At 42.9% G+C, this 13,924-nt stretch overlaps 1 protein-coding gene across 1 annotated transcript in view; it reads left to right on the top strand.

Moving 5' to 3' along the window:
- The window catches only part of AGXT2 (alanine--glyoxylate aminotransferase 2), a 47,911-nt gene that overhangs the window by 28,547 nt on the left and 5,440 nt on the right, over positions 1-13,924 (top strand). The window contains exons 2-11 of the mRNA XM_040420988.1: positions 1,158-1,228; positions 1,906-2,090; positions 2,458-2,581; positions 3,655-3,749; positions 3,927-4,020; positions 5,288-5,381; positions 6,025-6,125; positions 6,299-6,391; positions 8,034-8,166; positions 9,528-9,616. Of these exons, the coding sequence (XP_040276922.1) occupies positions 1,158-1,228; positions 1,906-2,090; positions 2,458-2,581; positions 3,655-3,749; positions 3,927-4,020; positions 5,288-5,381; positions 6,025-6,125; positions 6,299-6,391; positions 8,034-8,166; positions 9,528-9,616 (1,079 nt within the window). The remainder of the gene's footprint in view (positions 1-1,157; positions 1,229-1,905; positions 2,091-2,457; positions 2,582-3,654; positions 3,750-3,926; positions 4,021-5,287; positions 5,382-6,024; positions 6,126-6,298; positions 6,392-8,033; positions 8,167-9,527; positions 9,617-13,924) is intronic.

Genomic DNA, 13,924 nt, shown 5'->3' on the forward strand with positions numbered 1-13,924 from the left:
ACTTTTTAGTCTAACCAGACTGTCTGTTACTCTGTAATACTTCTAGCGCCGTTCTATGGAAACAGTAGGTTTAAAGAGCACACCAAATGCTTGAAATAACTTCTATATTAACTTCAACTTTTCTTCATATATAACACTGCCGCCTCTGCAGCAAATATACAAAACATGTGTTGAATAAAGTATCACAAAATGGCGGTATGCATAAGATGGTGGTTCAACTATTCAATCTTGTCATTCAATAAAAAATGGTGGATATATTTCTCTCTTCAGTATCTGTACTCTCACTTTAAGTTATTTAAGCACTTTATGATCGCTCTGAGCGGTATATCTGAGGTAACCAATAGTTCTACTTGCTCAACTTGGTTTGCAGTTTGCTCTATATAATTGGTTATGATCTGGTATGAGCAGTTTGCAGTTTGTATGCAATTTGCAATTTGTATGGTTGTAATTTGTATGGAATTTGGTGGAACTGTAAGTAAACACATAACGGGTTTAGTATACATTTCTAATTACTACATTAACAATAGGAACATTATAATAACTGTTCTAAATACCTATTTTGGCGTCTTGCTTCCATAAAACACAGCTCTTAGTGCAGTGAATGTCTGTTCAGCTCCTCTCCTCTGGTGTATAATGATTCCAGCTAGGGGAATTTCCCACACAGGCTGAGTGTAAGATTGTCTGTGATTGGCCAAGACTCCTGCTCAGTGTGAGGCTGGCTGTGATTGGTCAAGACTCCTGCTCAGTAACAACAGTTTAACTCTATGCTTTCTGTTGTTTATGCTGTGTCATTGAGCTTACCTCACATTCATATAATGAATCTTAAAGGCATATTATCTTTTCTGCTTCTGTGAACACAATATATAACTGTTATGTGACAACTAAAAACATGAAGTCACAGTAAATAACTCTGCTTTTGTCTTTAACATATAAACATAGGAATTGTATTAAGGTTATTGGCAGGTCTAGCTGTATAAACATATAAGCTATATTAGCAACCCAGGACAGGTCTTAGCTGGTCAGCCACACATTGCTGTTAAGTAGACATAGAACACAATAAATCGCAACATTTAACTCAATACCATTTCATTAAACCTTTGCAGTAGTTCTTCTGGGGTACTGCAGATAGATGATATATTGATAATTATACGTAATAGTGTCTTGCAGATATTTATCGAGCAATGAGCTGACAATGCCCCCCTGTGACTTTGTACCCGAAAAGTATGAGGTAAGTGTCTTCTTGTGATTATACTGTTTCGGGGAGGTCTGGTCTAAGGTCTGTAGTTATTTAGAGGGTCTGGTATAAGGTCTGTAGTTATTGAGGAGATCTGGTCTAAGGTCTGTAGATATTTAGAGGGTCTGGTCTAAGGTCTGTAGTTATTGAGGAGGTCTGGTCTAAGGTCTGTAGTTATTTAGAGGGTCTGGTATGAGATTTATAGGGGGTCTATTCTGTGGTCTGTCGTCATTTAGAAGGTTTGGTCGGGGGGAGGGTTGTATTTATTTAGGGGGTCGAGTCTGGAGTCTGTATTTGTTTAGGGGGTCTGTTTTGGGTTGTCCACTTGTTTAGGGTGTCTAGTGTAGGATCTGTATTATTAAGGGTGTCTGGTCTCGGGTCTGTAGTCCTTTAGAGGACCCAGGCTAGAGTCTGTGTTAACTTAAGGTATCAGGTCTAAGTTTTGTAAATATTTAGAGTGTCTGATCTGGGGTCTGCATTTATTTAGAGGGTCTGGTCCAGTGTGATTTATGGTCATGGACTGCAGTCTGTATTAGCTTAGGGGGTCTGTTTTTGGTCCTGCATTTGTTTAGGGTGTTTGGTCTAAGATCTGTATTATTAAGAGGGCCTAGTCTCAGGTCTGTAGTTATTTTAGAGGTGCTTGGCATGAAATTGTGACCTTTGCTCCCCAGTCTCTTCCCTATGACCACGTGGTAGAGGTCCGCAAGAAGAACCTATCGGCAGTACTATTAACATATTACAAGAAGCCCCTCCTGCTGCACCAAGGGCACATGCAGTGGTTATTTGATCATGAAGGACGTCGCTACCTTGACCTCTTCGGAGGAATTGTGACCGTTAGTGTTGGACATTGTCACCCGTATGTATCCTAGAAGTATCATTCATACAAACTTGGGGTTTATAGGGCCACCAATCATAGAGCTGCCAGCTAGTCTTTAAATTCTCCACAGCGCCACCACAGGAAAAAAGAAGCATTACAAGGTTCTCATTCAAATGAATGGGCTGTCCATTTAGCATATGGATGTGCTGGGTTCTCCAGAGTGGCTGGAAGACCATTCATTGTTCATAATGGACCCTGAGTCACTCCTGTAAAATGGCATCAGCAGAATACACGTTGCTATAAATGCCACCCTGGGTGGCAAAGCCTGGCACTGTAATGGGGGCCCCTCTCTTGTATGTACGCCATTCTGCTATGTTTTATATGTCTGTATGTGCTGTCTATGCAGGAAGGTCACAGAAGCAGCTAAGAAGCAGCTGGATCGTCTCTGGCACACAACAAACATCTACCTCCATTCTCCACTCCACGAATATGCCGAGAAACTGACCAGTCGGCTGCCAGGGAAGCTGAAGGTACCATGGTTGAGTGGTCAGCTCTCTAATTTATACATGCAACATACAGTCCAAAAGGTTACATAGCCCCCCACCCATACCCTCCAAGACCCCTGTTTTTTTTCCTGGTTTCTGCAAAATCATGCTTGGTTTTGCAAGGTTTTATATAGGAAAAGTAAACTCTCATAATGTATTGTAGATAGAGGGTCTTAAGAATATTAAATTGGGGTCATCCTTATGTTTTGGACAGACAGACAAAACCACGGTGCCAACTAACCGGTTTGACTTTGGACTTGACTCGAGGATGTTGTTCTGGCATGCCTCTGGTTTTCACCCTTTAATCCCTATACAGAGATCTGGACTTTGCTGCAGGTGAACCACCAGGCCACTTCCTCCTGAAGTAGTCTCTGTAGGATTGACAGCTGACACCCAGGGGTCAGAGACACCGATGCAAGGCACCAAGGGATCAGTCAAAACCATAGTCAGTAATAGGGTGACATCAGACAGGCAGGTAGATATTGTGTGAATACAGGAAACAGAACCAAGTTCAGGGCGAGCAACGCAATGTCAGAATGGTAAACCAGGCACAGGTTGGGTCAACAGCGAAAGATCAGAGCCAGGAAACGGACAGAGGTCAATACACAAGAAGACAACAAAACAGCACACCTGTGCAGGAAAAACCTAAGAACCTTATTGTTCAGGCACCTTCCCACAGGGGAAGGCGACTTAAATATCCATCGGTTGCCAACCATTGTCTGGTAAAGATTGGGACATGCGAGATGGCCCTGTAAGAGTCAGAGGGAAAGAGTGCAGAAAGCACAACCTAACAGGTCTCAGCCTGCAAACAGGATGAGATTTACCCAGTGGCGGGGCTTGCAAGAAAGAGGAGAAGAGCAGGTGGTGGATCCGGGCCACCAGAAGGCTGAGCCCCGGGACCAGTGAGTAAAACAGCTGTGGCCATAAGCCACCACTGTAACAGATAGATAGACAGAAGATAGATAAAGTATAGATAGATAGATAGATAGATAGATAGTCATAATATAGTGCAGTGTTGCTTCATGCAAAACATTCTTCTTGAAATCTTCTCGTTCCAGGTTCTGTATCTGACCAACAGTGGATCAGAGGCCAATGACCTTGCCTTGTATATGGCAAGAATATACACTGGCAACTATGACATCATCAGTTTAAGGCAAGTCCAAGAGAGCTGCAGCTACTAAATACTATAGCCTTGTGCGCTTCATGCGGCTGGTCTGACCCCCACCACTATCTGCTCCAGAGAACCCCTTTAATAATTGCAATGCTGATTTTGTACAGTGTCCTTTTAATAACTATACTTCTGGCTAATTAATCCTATTTGCGGCTGCAGGAACGGATACCACGGTGCCAGTCCTTACGCCCTGGGGGCGACAGCCATCTCCGCTTACAAACCTGGAGTGGCCAATGGTTTTGGGTGTCATACGGTAACGTTTATTGTTTATTTCTTTCCTTGGTTTAGATTTCACATTTTACAGCAAAAATAACCAGTAAAACCAGTCCATATACTGCACTATACCAGTCCTATAGATGTTAAAGAACAAATATACACCTACTGAAACCCACCCACCCACCCTGGAACCAAAATGCCCAGAAATCTGCAGGACTCATAGTTCACCAAACTAAGGTAAGTCAGAAGGTGGATTTAGGTGGAGTTCCCCTTTAAGTGCAACGCACTGCAGCGATAGGGACAGCAGAACTACTCATGGAGTGAGGAAGATCGATACCCAGTAATATAAACTGTATTTACCACCCTAGGGTAAGAGGAGGTGATTACACCCAGCATAGTGTAAATTATAATAAACGTCAGATGAACTACTTTTCTCCATCCCTGGGGTTGTAGTCATTGATCCGCTGACTCCACACTGTCTGATTAGATGTCATTATTCTTTATTACAGCCTTAGGCTCCGCTCTCCTTTGTGTCTGCACATTTCCATGTCTGAGTCGGTTGTACTTTTGATTAATATGGATTTATCTGTTGTGATCATTGACATCAATGGAGGGAAAAACAAACAACAGAAAAACATACGTGTAATTACTGTGTGAGGCGCAACAGTGACATGACGTGGGAAAGATTCCAGAAACATCTGGACCCATATTTTTACCAGGCAGTTTTGTTTCTTTTTTTTTGTGGCGTGGGAGTAGTTGTGCATCTGTACACAAGATATGTCTGCAGCAGAACAATGTGCACCTGGTCCTTCCTCCTACTTATCAGCCCTATCATTGGCCTCTCCCTACACAGCAATGCCGTGGCACGGCCAAATCTTGTGTGGACCTGCGCAGGCGCTGAACCGCTCCTCCTGCAAAATGGCAACCTGAAAACTATGGTCCAGGCTTAGTCAAAAGTCTTGGAGCAGGATGCAAAAAATGTATTAAGAGGCGCAAGTGACTTTTGTACGCTGGAAAACAGGTTCCCCCATATTTTTGCCAGTGATATTGGGAGGGTTTGGGGGGAGCCTCCACCTATAGCAACCCACTGACAGCTGCCAACACAAAGGGCAAAACAGGGACATACGCAGGGACAACCACACTGGAGGACACAACACCGACAACAAACACAAGGGGGGAAAATGAATACAGTACGGTGGGGATATCAGGGCTAGCCCCCACCTAACAGGCTGGCGCTATAGTAGGGTGAGGGATGTTGCAGTTTTTTTTTATATTGTATCATCATTTTTATGTCTTCTTTATAGACAATGTGTCCTGATGTATTTCAAGGTATATGGGGAGGAAGCAATTGCCGAGATTCCCCTATTCAAACCACGCGGAGCTGCTCCTGTTCTCCTGGTAGGATCCGTGATGAATTATATAGGTCCCAGACCTCCCTCTATAAGCCAGATCAGAGAATTGGCATCTCTCACTCTAGAGGACCCCAAGCTCGTAATACTTTATTTACCCTGTGGTGGCGCTGCAGGGAAAATCAACACTTGCTGCTGGGTCCTCCTGATCACTGCAATTTCTGATCGGCTTATTTTTGGTGGACCCTTCAAATAAAAGGAGACCGCCTAAAGCAGACAGCCCCTTTAAGAATATTCTGAGCTAAAATCTAGTCTCGGCCCAAAGACATCTGACAGGTCACAATAACGGGAGTGCATAAAATCCCCAAAACTGCTTCACTTCAATGGGGCTGCAAAAGATGCGGACAGCACTCCGTGTGCTGTCTGAATCCGTTGGTCCGTTCTGTGGTCCCGCTAAAAAAATATAACATGTCCTGTTCTTGTCCGCGCTTTGCGGACAAGAATAGGCATTTACATTAAAGGCTGTCCGTGCCATTCCGCAAATTGCGGAACGCGCACGGACGCCATCCGTGTTTTGCGGATCCGCGATTTGCGGACCGCAAAACACACCACGGTCGTGTGCACGAGGCCTAATAATGTGGACACTTGTCGCTGTTCCATGGATCAATTTAACCCTTTCTCTGTTTCTCCAGGCACCTGTGAAGCAAAAGATAGATATATCGAACAGTTAAAGGATACCCTGAACACCAGCACAGCCAAGAGGATAGCCGGATTTATAGCTGAACCTATCATGGTAAAAAAAAAAATGCCACAAAAGTTGTCAGATTAATAAAGATTCATAAAAGAACAATATTAGAAAGTATCAGTCACCAATGTAGGGGTGTGTACAGCAGTGTCTTAAAGGGGTTGTCCAGGATTAGAAAAACATGGCTTTTTTCCCAATTCCAAATTTCCCTTTTCTTCCAGGGCGTTGGAGGAGTCATTCAGTATCCCAAAGGATTTCTAAAAGATGCATACGAGCTTGTACGAGAAAGAGGAGGGTTATGTATAGCGGATGAGGTAAGTCTCTCTTGGTAAAAGCAGGGACTCGGCTTAGAATGACTCTCTTTGGCTCACCATGCTGAGGCTCATCTGGTTCAGCCTACGGGCAGAGGCGCACCGCCAATGAGGCCAGGTGAAGATATTGCCTCAGGCGGCAAGACCTAGAGACAAGTGGGAGCGGTGGCAGGACCGTGGGACATGAGCGCTTCCATTGTGGAATCTCTCTATAGTCTACTGTATCAGAGTATACCTTTAACAGTAGTGCTGGAGGGAAGGGGTCAGGTTGAGAATTTGGCATGAGGCTGTTTCAATTTTTGCCTCAGACTGCAGAAAGGATAGGTGCGCCCCTACCTACGGGGAGCCATTTCATTATCTTTTCATCACTGGTTTAAGCAGAGCAGCCAATCAGAGGAGTCAGAGCTGCAGGGTGAGCGAGCAGCTTGGACCAATGGGGAGACTGGAGGCGTGTCTCAGACTGCCTGAAACTCCCTGTAGATCCTGTAGCTAAACAGTAGTCTCAGATCACAGCTGTGCCCTGACAGAACGGAGCTAAAACACAGCCAAGGACCAAGATAACTAGCAGGTGATCACCCCCTGTACGTACTGAATTATTTTGAATATTAAAGGCTAAGGACACCTTTGGGGCATTTTTTATAATTGCCTTTTACTTATTTTGGGCTGAAAATCATTTTTTCATTAGTTTTTTTATTAAAAATTTTCAACCATATTTGAGATACAAGGGTTAAAAAATCTGTCTGTTTGAAGAATATCACTTCCCGGTCCTGTCAGCTGACAGCTCATGTATAGATCTTATCTCTGATCTCCTGACCTCATAAATGCTCATTTAGGCCATATTCTTATCAGTTTGATAATAATTTAGCCATAATGAGCATTTGTAAGGTCAGGAGAGCAGAGATAAGGCTGCACATAAGCCGTCAGCTGACAGGACCGAGAAGTGATTCTCTGCAGACAGATTTTGTAACCCTTGTATCTCAAAAATGGTCAAACATTTTTAATAAAGACCAGTTGAAAAAAATTATTTTCAGCCCAAAATAAGTAAAATGCGATCATAAAAAAATTGCCCCAAAGGTATCTAGACAGTCACCTTAAAGGCGTTTTCAACGGACCCGGCTGGACCCGCGGTAATAATCACTATTTTCTGGCTCCATCACTGCTCCGCCAGCTCAGCGGGTCCCAGGTCTCCCCATGCCAACATACAGTTTGATGAAAGGTGACGTGACCATTGCACCCAATGACTGGCCTCAGCAGTGTCATGTCACCCATGACTGATTGAAGTGCTGCAAGGGTGACATGTCACCACTCCAGTCAGTCTTTGGCAGTGGTCACATGACCCGGCGCCAAACTGGATGTTGATGTGGGGAAACCCGGGACCTGCAGAGCTGGCAGAAGGGGAGGGATGAGCTGGAACACAGTAGTGGGGATCGGGTAAGCACGATTACCGCCGCCGGTCTGGCCACGTTGTGGGGTGTGTTAAAAAGCTATGCAAAAGTCAGCACCCCCTTCAAGGTAAAATGTCGCACTGGAGCTACTACCATCAATTGTATTCTGGGGAAGAGTAGTGCTGTAATGTGGCCCCGTACAGAGCACAGAATGGCGGCACCTATAATCTATCTCTATGTCCTACTTACCCCGGATACAGGTCCAGACTGGTTTCGCAAGAACTGGAAGCCATTATTGGGGATTTCAGAGTCATGAGGTTATGCCTGATATCGTGACCATGGCCAAGGGGATTGGTAATGGGTTTCCAATGGCTGCTGTGGTGACAACAGAAGGTAATTGATAGATTAGAAATACGATTACCAGTAAATAGAGGTTGCTGGGACCCCCACCAATCACAAAAATGGGGACCCCATACCCCACAGTTAATGAATGGATTAATGGATTAATGAAGCATGCATACCCCCAACTCCATTCATCTCCAGAAACAGGGAGTGGCCGTGTGCATGCTCTACATCGCCTCTCCTTTTATTTCAGAGGTCCTTGGGGGGTAGGGGCCTCCATACATGTTATCGGTGGGGGTCTAAGAGGATAGACTTATCTAATATACTGAATAGTATATCTGGCTAGGGAGGGATTTTATAGAAAATTAATAAGTAATAAGTAGGGACACATTAAAGCCAGAGTTTTTCCTCATAATTTTAGCCCTCATAATACCACCATATAGTGTAAAAATAATATAGTTATATAATGCCTACATGATACCATCTTATAGTGCCTACATAATATGCAGAATCCACACAGTACTTCCTCTAAAGAATCCCCTACATTTCATAATACTGCCATATAGTGTCAAAATAATAGTTATATAATGCCCACATAATACCTCCTTATAGTGCCTAAATAATATGGAGAATCCACACAGTACCTCCCATAATGTCTACTACATTTCATAATACCACCCTATAGTGTTAAAATAATATAGCTATATAATGCACACATGATACCAACTTATGGTGCCTAAATAATATGCAGAATCTATAAAGTAACTCCTGTAAAGAATCCATTATATTTCAGAATACCACCATATAGTGTGAAAATAATATAGTTGTATAATGCACACATGATACCACCTTATAATGCCTAAATAATATGGAGAATCCACACAGTACCTCCCTTAAAGAACCCACGACATTTCCTAATACCGCCATATGGTGTCAAAATAATGCAGCTAAGTCGTGACCGCATGATACCTCCTTAAAGTGCCTAAGATTCAAGTGTCTAAAATGTGTAGAATCCACTATATTTCATAATACTGCCATATAGTGTCAAAATAATGCAGCTATATCATGCCTACTACTTTATAGTGCCTAAAAAAATAAAAATGTGAATCCACACCGTACCGCCTGTAAAGAATCCACTACATTTCATAATATCGCCATTCACTGCTAAATAATACTGGGTGCCAATTTATTCCTGGAGCCCTGGGTCCGGCTGTCCATATTAAATCCTCACGGGTCATTTCTAAGGACCACCCAAGATCCGTCTGAGGCACCTCCCAGGTACACCCACTTTGGGACATATTTGCACAAGACATGCTCTTTTGGCGGTCCATTCAATTACGCAATCCCCCCCAATAAAAAACGTGACGGGAGGTAGGTCTATATCAGTTGTTCACCGTTTTCTCTCATTTCAGAGATTTCCACCTCCTTCAATCGCGCTCTTCATTTCAACACCTTTGGCGGGAATCCCATTGCATGTGCGGTTGGCTCAGCGGTCCTCGATGTAAGTTTTATATCCACCCTCATTACTGTGTACGGACAGCACGCGCTCCTCAATCTTTTTGGATCCCAATATAGTTTTTTTTTTTTACGATTTTATGAAAACTTTATTCAACATTTGTTTTCTTTCGTCCTAATAAGGTAACTAATGTAGGATTCCCTCCAGTCTTGGGCCTGGGAGCCATTGTTAGGTCTCCCCGTTACATGGCAACCCAAAGGAACAAGGGGGTCGCATTCTGAAGTCCATGTCTCGGTCATCATGTGATTGCAGCAGTCAGTCAAGACCTGCCGCTATTATGTCCAGGCTGATGTCACCACGTCATGTGGTGGTGGCTGGCCACCATGATCACATGACATCACAAGGACTTCACGCCATTGTCTGTGGCTGAGAATCTAGAAGTGGGAAACTGCAGAGCAGGAAACGATTTTAAGTCATAACTTATGAACATATGGATAGTAGTCACCGAGAAAGAGGAGTCGTTGCTAGGCAACATCATAGGCAACCTGAAGTATCACTACCTGCACATTACAGGGATGTGTAGTTGCTAGGCAACCAACAGTGTCACAACCTACACACTATGGGGGTCATTTATCAAACTGGTGTAAAGTAGAACTGGCTTACTTTCCCATAGCAACCAATCAGATTCCTCCTTTCATTTTCCAAAGGAGCTGTCCAAAATGAACAGTGAAATCTGATTGGTTGCTATGGGCAACTAAGCCAGTTCTACTTTACACCAGTTTGTTAAATGACCCCCTATAAGTATAGGCTGTTGCTATGCAACCAGAAGTAACACAACCTGTACACTATAGGGATGTGTAGTTGCTAGGCAACCTGAAGTGCCACAACCTGTACACCATAACGATAAGTTGTTGCTAGACAACCTGAAGCACCACAACCTGCAAGCTAAAAGGACAAGTGGTTGCTAGGCAACCTTTAGTAGCACAACCTGCACACTATAAAGATAGGTTGTTGCTAGGCAACCAGAAGTACCCCAACCTGCACACTATAGAGACGAGTAGTTGCTAGGCAACCTGAAGTACCACCACAACCTGCACACTACAGGGAAACTACTCCACATGGGAAATCACCACTAGTGTTCTGGATGTCTTGTAATGTAACATAGAAACATAGAAACATAGAATGTGTCGGCAGATAAGAACCATTCGGCCCATCTAGTCTGCCCAATATATCTGAATCCTATGAATAGTCCCTGGCCCTATCTTATATGAAGGATAGCCTTATGCCTATCCCATGCATGCTTAAACCCCTTCACTGTATTTGCAGCTACCACTTCTGCAGGAAGGCTATTCCATGCATCCACTACTCTCTCAGTAAAGTAATACTTCCTGCTATTACTTTTAAACCTTTGCCCCTCTAATTTAAAACTGTGTCCTCTTGTGGTAGTTTTTCTTCTTATAAATATGCTCTCCTCCTTTACCGAGTTGATTCCCTTTATGTATTTAAAAGTTTCTATCATATCCCCTCTGTCTCTTCTTTCTTCCAAGCTGTACATGTTAAGGTCCTTTAACCTTTCCTGGTAAGTTTTATCCTGAAATCCATGTACTAGTTTAGTAGCTCTTCTCTGAACTCTCTCTAGAGTATCTATATCCTTCTGGAGATATGGCCTCCAGTACTGCGCACAATACTCCAAGTGAGGTCTCACCAGTGTTCTGTACAGCGGCATAAGCACTTCACTCTTTCTACTGCTTATACCTCTCCCTATACATCCAAGCATTCTGCTGGCATTTCGTGCTGCTCTATTACATTGTCTTCCCACCTTTAAGTCTTCTGAAATAATTACTCCTAAATCCCTTTCCTCAGATACTGAGGTCAGGACTGTGTCAAATATTCTATATTCTGCCCTTGGGTTTTTACGCCCCAGGTGCATTATCTTGCACTTATCCACATTAAATTTCAGTTGCCAGAGTTCTGACCATTCTTCTAGTTTTCCTAAATCCTTTTCCATTTGGCGTTTCCCTCCAGGAACATCAACCCTGTTACATATCTTTGTGTCATCAGCAAAAAGACAAACCTTACCATCGAGGCCTTTTGCAATATCACTTATGAAGATATTAAACAAAATTGGTCCCAGTACAGATCCCTGTGGAACCCCACTGGTAACATGACCTTGTTTTGAATGTTCTCCATTGACTACAACCCTCTGTTGTCTGTCCCTCAGCCACTGCCTAATCCACTCAACAATATGGGAGTCCATGCTCAATGACTGCAGTTTATTGATAAGTCTTCTATGTGGGACAGTGTCAAAAGCCTTACTAAAATCTAGATATGCGATGTCTACTGCACCTCCACCGTCTATTATTTTAGTCACCCAGTCAAAAAAATCTTTTTTTGTTTGACATGATCTCCCTGAAGTAAACCCATGTTGTTTTTCATCTTGCAATCAATGGGATTTTAGATGTTCCACAATCCTATCCTTTAATAGGGTTTCCATTAATTTGCCTACTATTGATGTCAGACTCACTGGTCAATAGTTGCTCGATTCCTCTCTACTACCTTTCTTGTGAATGGGCACGACATTTGCCAATTTCCAATCTTCCGGGACGACTCCTGTTACTAATGATTGGTTAAATAAATCTGTTAACGGTTTTGCCAGCTCACCACTAAGCTCTTTTAATAATTTTGGGTGTATCTCATCAGGCCCCTGTGACTTATTTGTCTTCACTTTAGACAGCAAACTTAGAACATCTTCCTCTGTAGGAAGGTATGGTTATGGTTATGTCCCAGTCATTTCTTTCATTAAACCATGTCTCCGTAACAGCCACTAAATCTACATTCTCAGATGCCATTATTAACCCAAGTTCATAGATTTTTTTACCTAAACTGCGAGCATTTGTAGACAGGACTCTGAGCTTATCATTTCTTAACCTCTGTGCTTCTGACCTGTTCTGGCATTGTTTCGGGGGGCAATTGGACTCTTTTATTTTCACTCTTTTGCCCCCCCCCCCCTTCCTAGTTTAAATACTCTTTCGCAAATTCTTGGAGTTGTTCACTAAGTACATTTGTTCCTTTGAGAGAAAGATGCAAACCATCTTTTTTGTACAGTTCCTTTCTATTCCAAGTAGAGCTATCATGAGAAACAAAGCCAAATCCTTGCTCTTGACACCATTTACCAAGCCATATGTTGAACTCCTTTATGCGCCTCTGCCTATCATTCTGAACATTATGCACAGGCAGAACTTCAGAAAATGAAATGGTGGATGCAAAATCCTGTACGTCATTACCAAGTGTGATAAAAGATTTTTTCACCTCTGACACTTCATTGCAAGCCAGGTCATTTGTCCCTAGATGGACAAGAACATCCACGTCCCTTTCCTGCTTTGCTTGCTTAACAATATTAATAATACGTCTTCTATCTCTTCTAGCAGTAGCCCAAGGGAGACATCTCACAAAACCATTTTCTTTAAGCTCCACACTTCTTATGATTGAATCACCCAGCAACAGCTGCTTCCTTTGAGACTTCACTTTATCTTTTTTGTACTTGGCTGCAGTCTTGCATACATTAGACATAGGAGTCGATGGTTTCTCACCCTCTGTGCTTGAGTCCATATCCATGTTGTCCTTACATTCTGAGAGTGCTGCAAATGAATTATGGAGAACCACCGACTGTGGGACATGTCTTCTATCCACCACTCTAAGTCTTCCAGAACCTACAGTAACCCATCTGCCATTTCTGGGGGTCCTCTGTGGCAGTGGCATTGCAGCAGTCCTAGCTGGAGTTTGTTTAACAGATAATTTAAATATCTCAGATTTCAAAAATGCAATTTCCTGCTGCAGTAAGGAGAACTGTCTACAGATCTGACAGCATCCGAATCTCCAAAGAGTGGAACATGAAATAAATGCACAACAATTCCTGCACTGAACCAAGTCTGCCATTTTAAAGAGGAAAAAAAAATAAAAAATTGTAAATTTAAATCAAACAAACAAATCTTACCTTTTTTTGTATTGTTTCCACCTTCCAGCCTACCTCCTGACTATCTCCTGCAATATCTCTTCACTGTACTTAATGTAGTACTTGAAGGTAGTACTTGCAGCTAATGAATTAGGCCAGCTAATGAGTCTGTCTTTATATATACACACACTCCTTCACAAGCTCCTCCCCCAGCAACAAATGTAACACCTTAGTGAGCTAGGCTCATTAGCAAACGCACAATAGCAAACACCTGACCAAATTCCTTACCTCTTCTCAAGCAATGGTCAGCAAAAAAAACACAGATGAGCCAGTTGCAAACTCCAAGCCAATCTCTTGCAGTATCTCTTCAATCTCTTCAGTCTCCTGCAATATCTCTTCAC

This window comes from Bufo bufo, chromosome 2 (genome assembly GCF_905171765.1).
Source record: "Bufo bufo chromosome 2, aBufBuf1.1, whole genome shotgun sequence".
Taxonomy (NCBI): domain Eukaryota; kingdom Metazoa; phylum Chordata; class Amphibia; order Anura; family Bufonidae; genus Bufo; species Bufo bufo.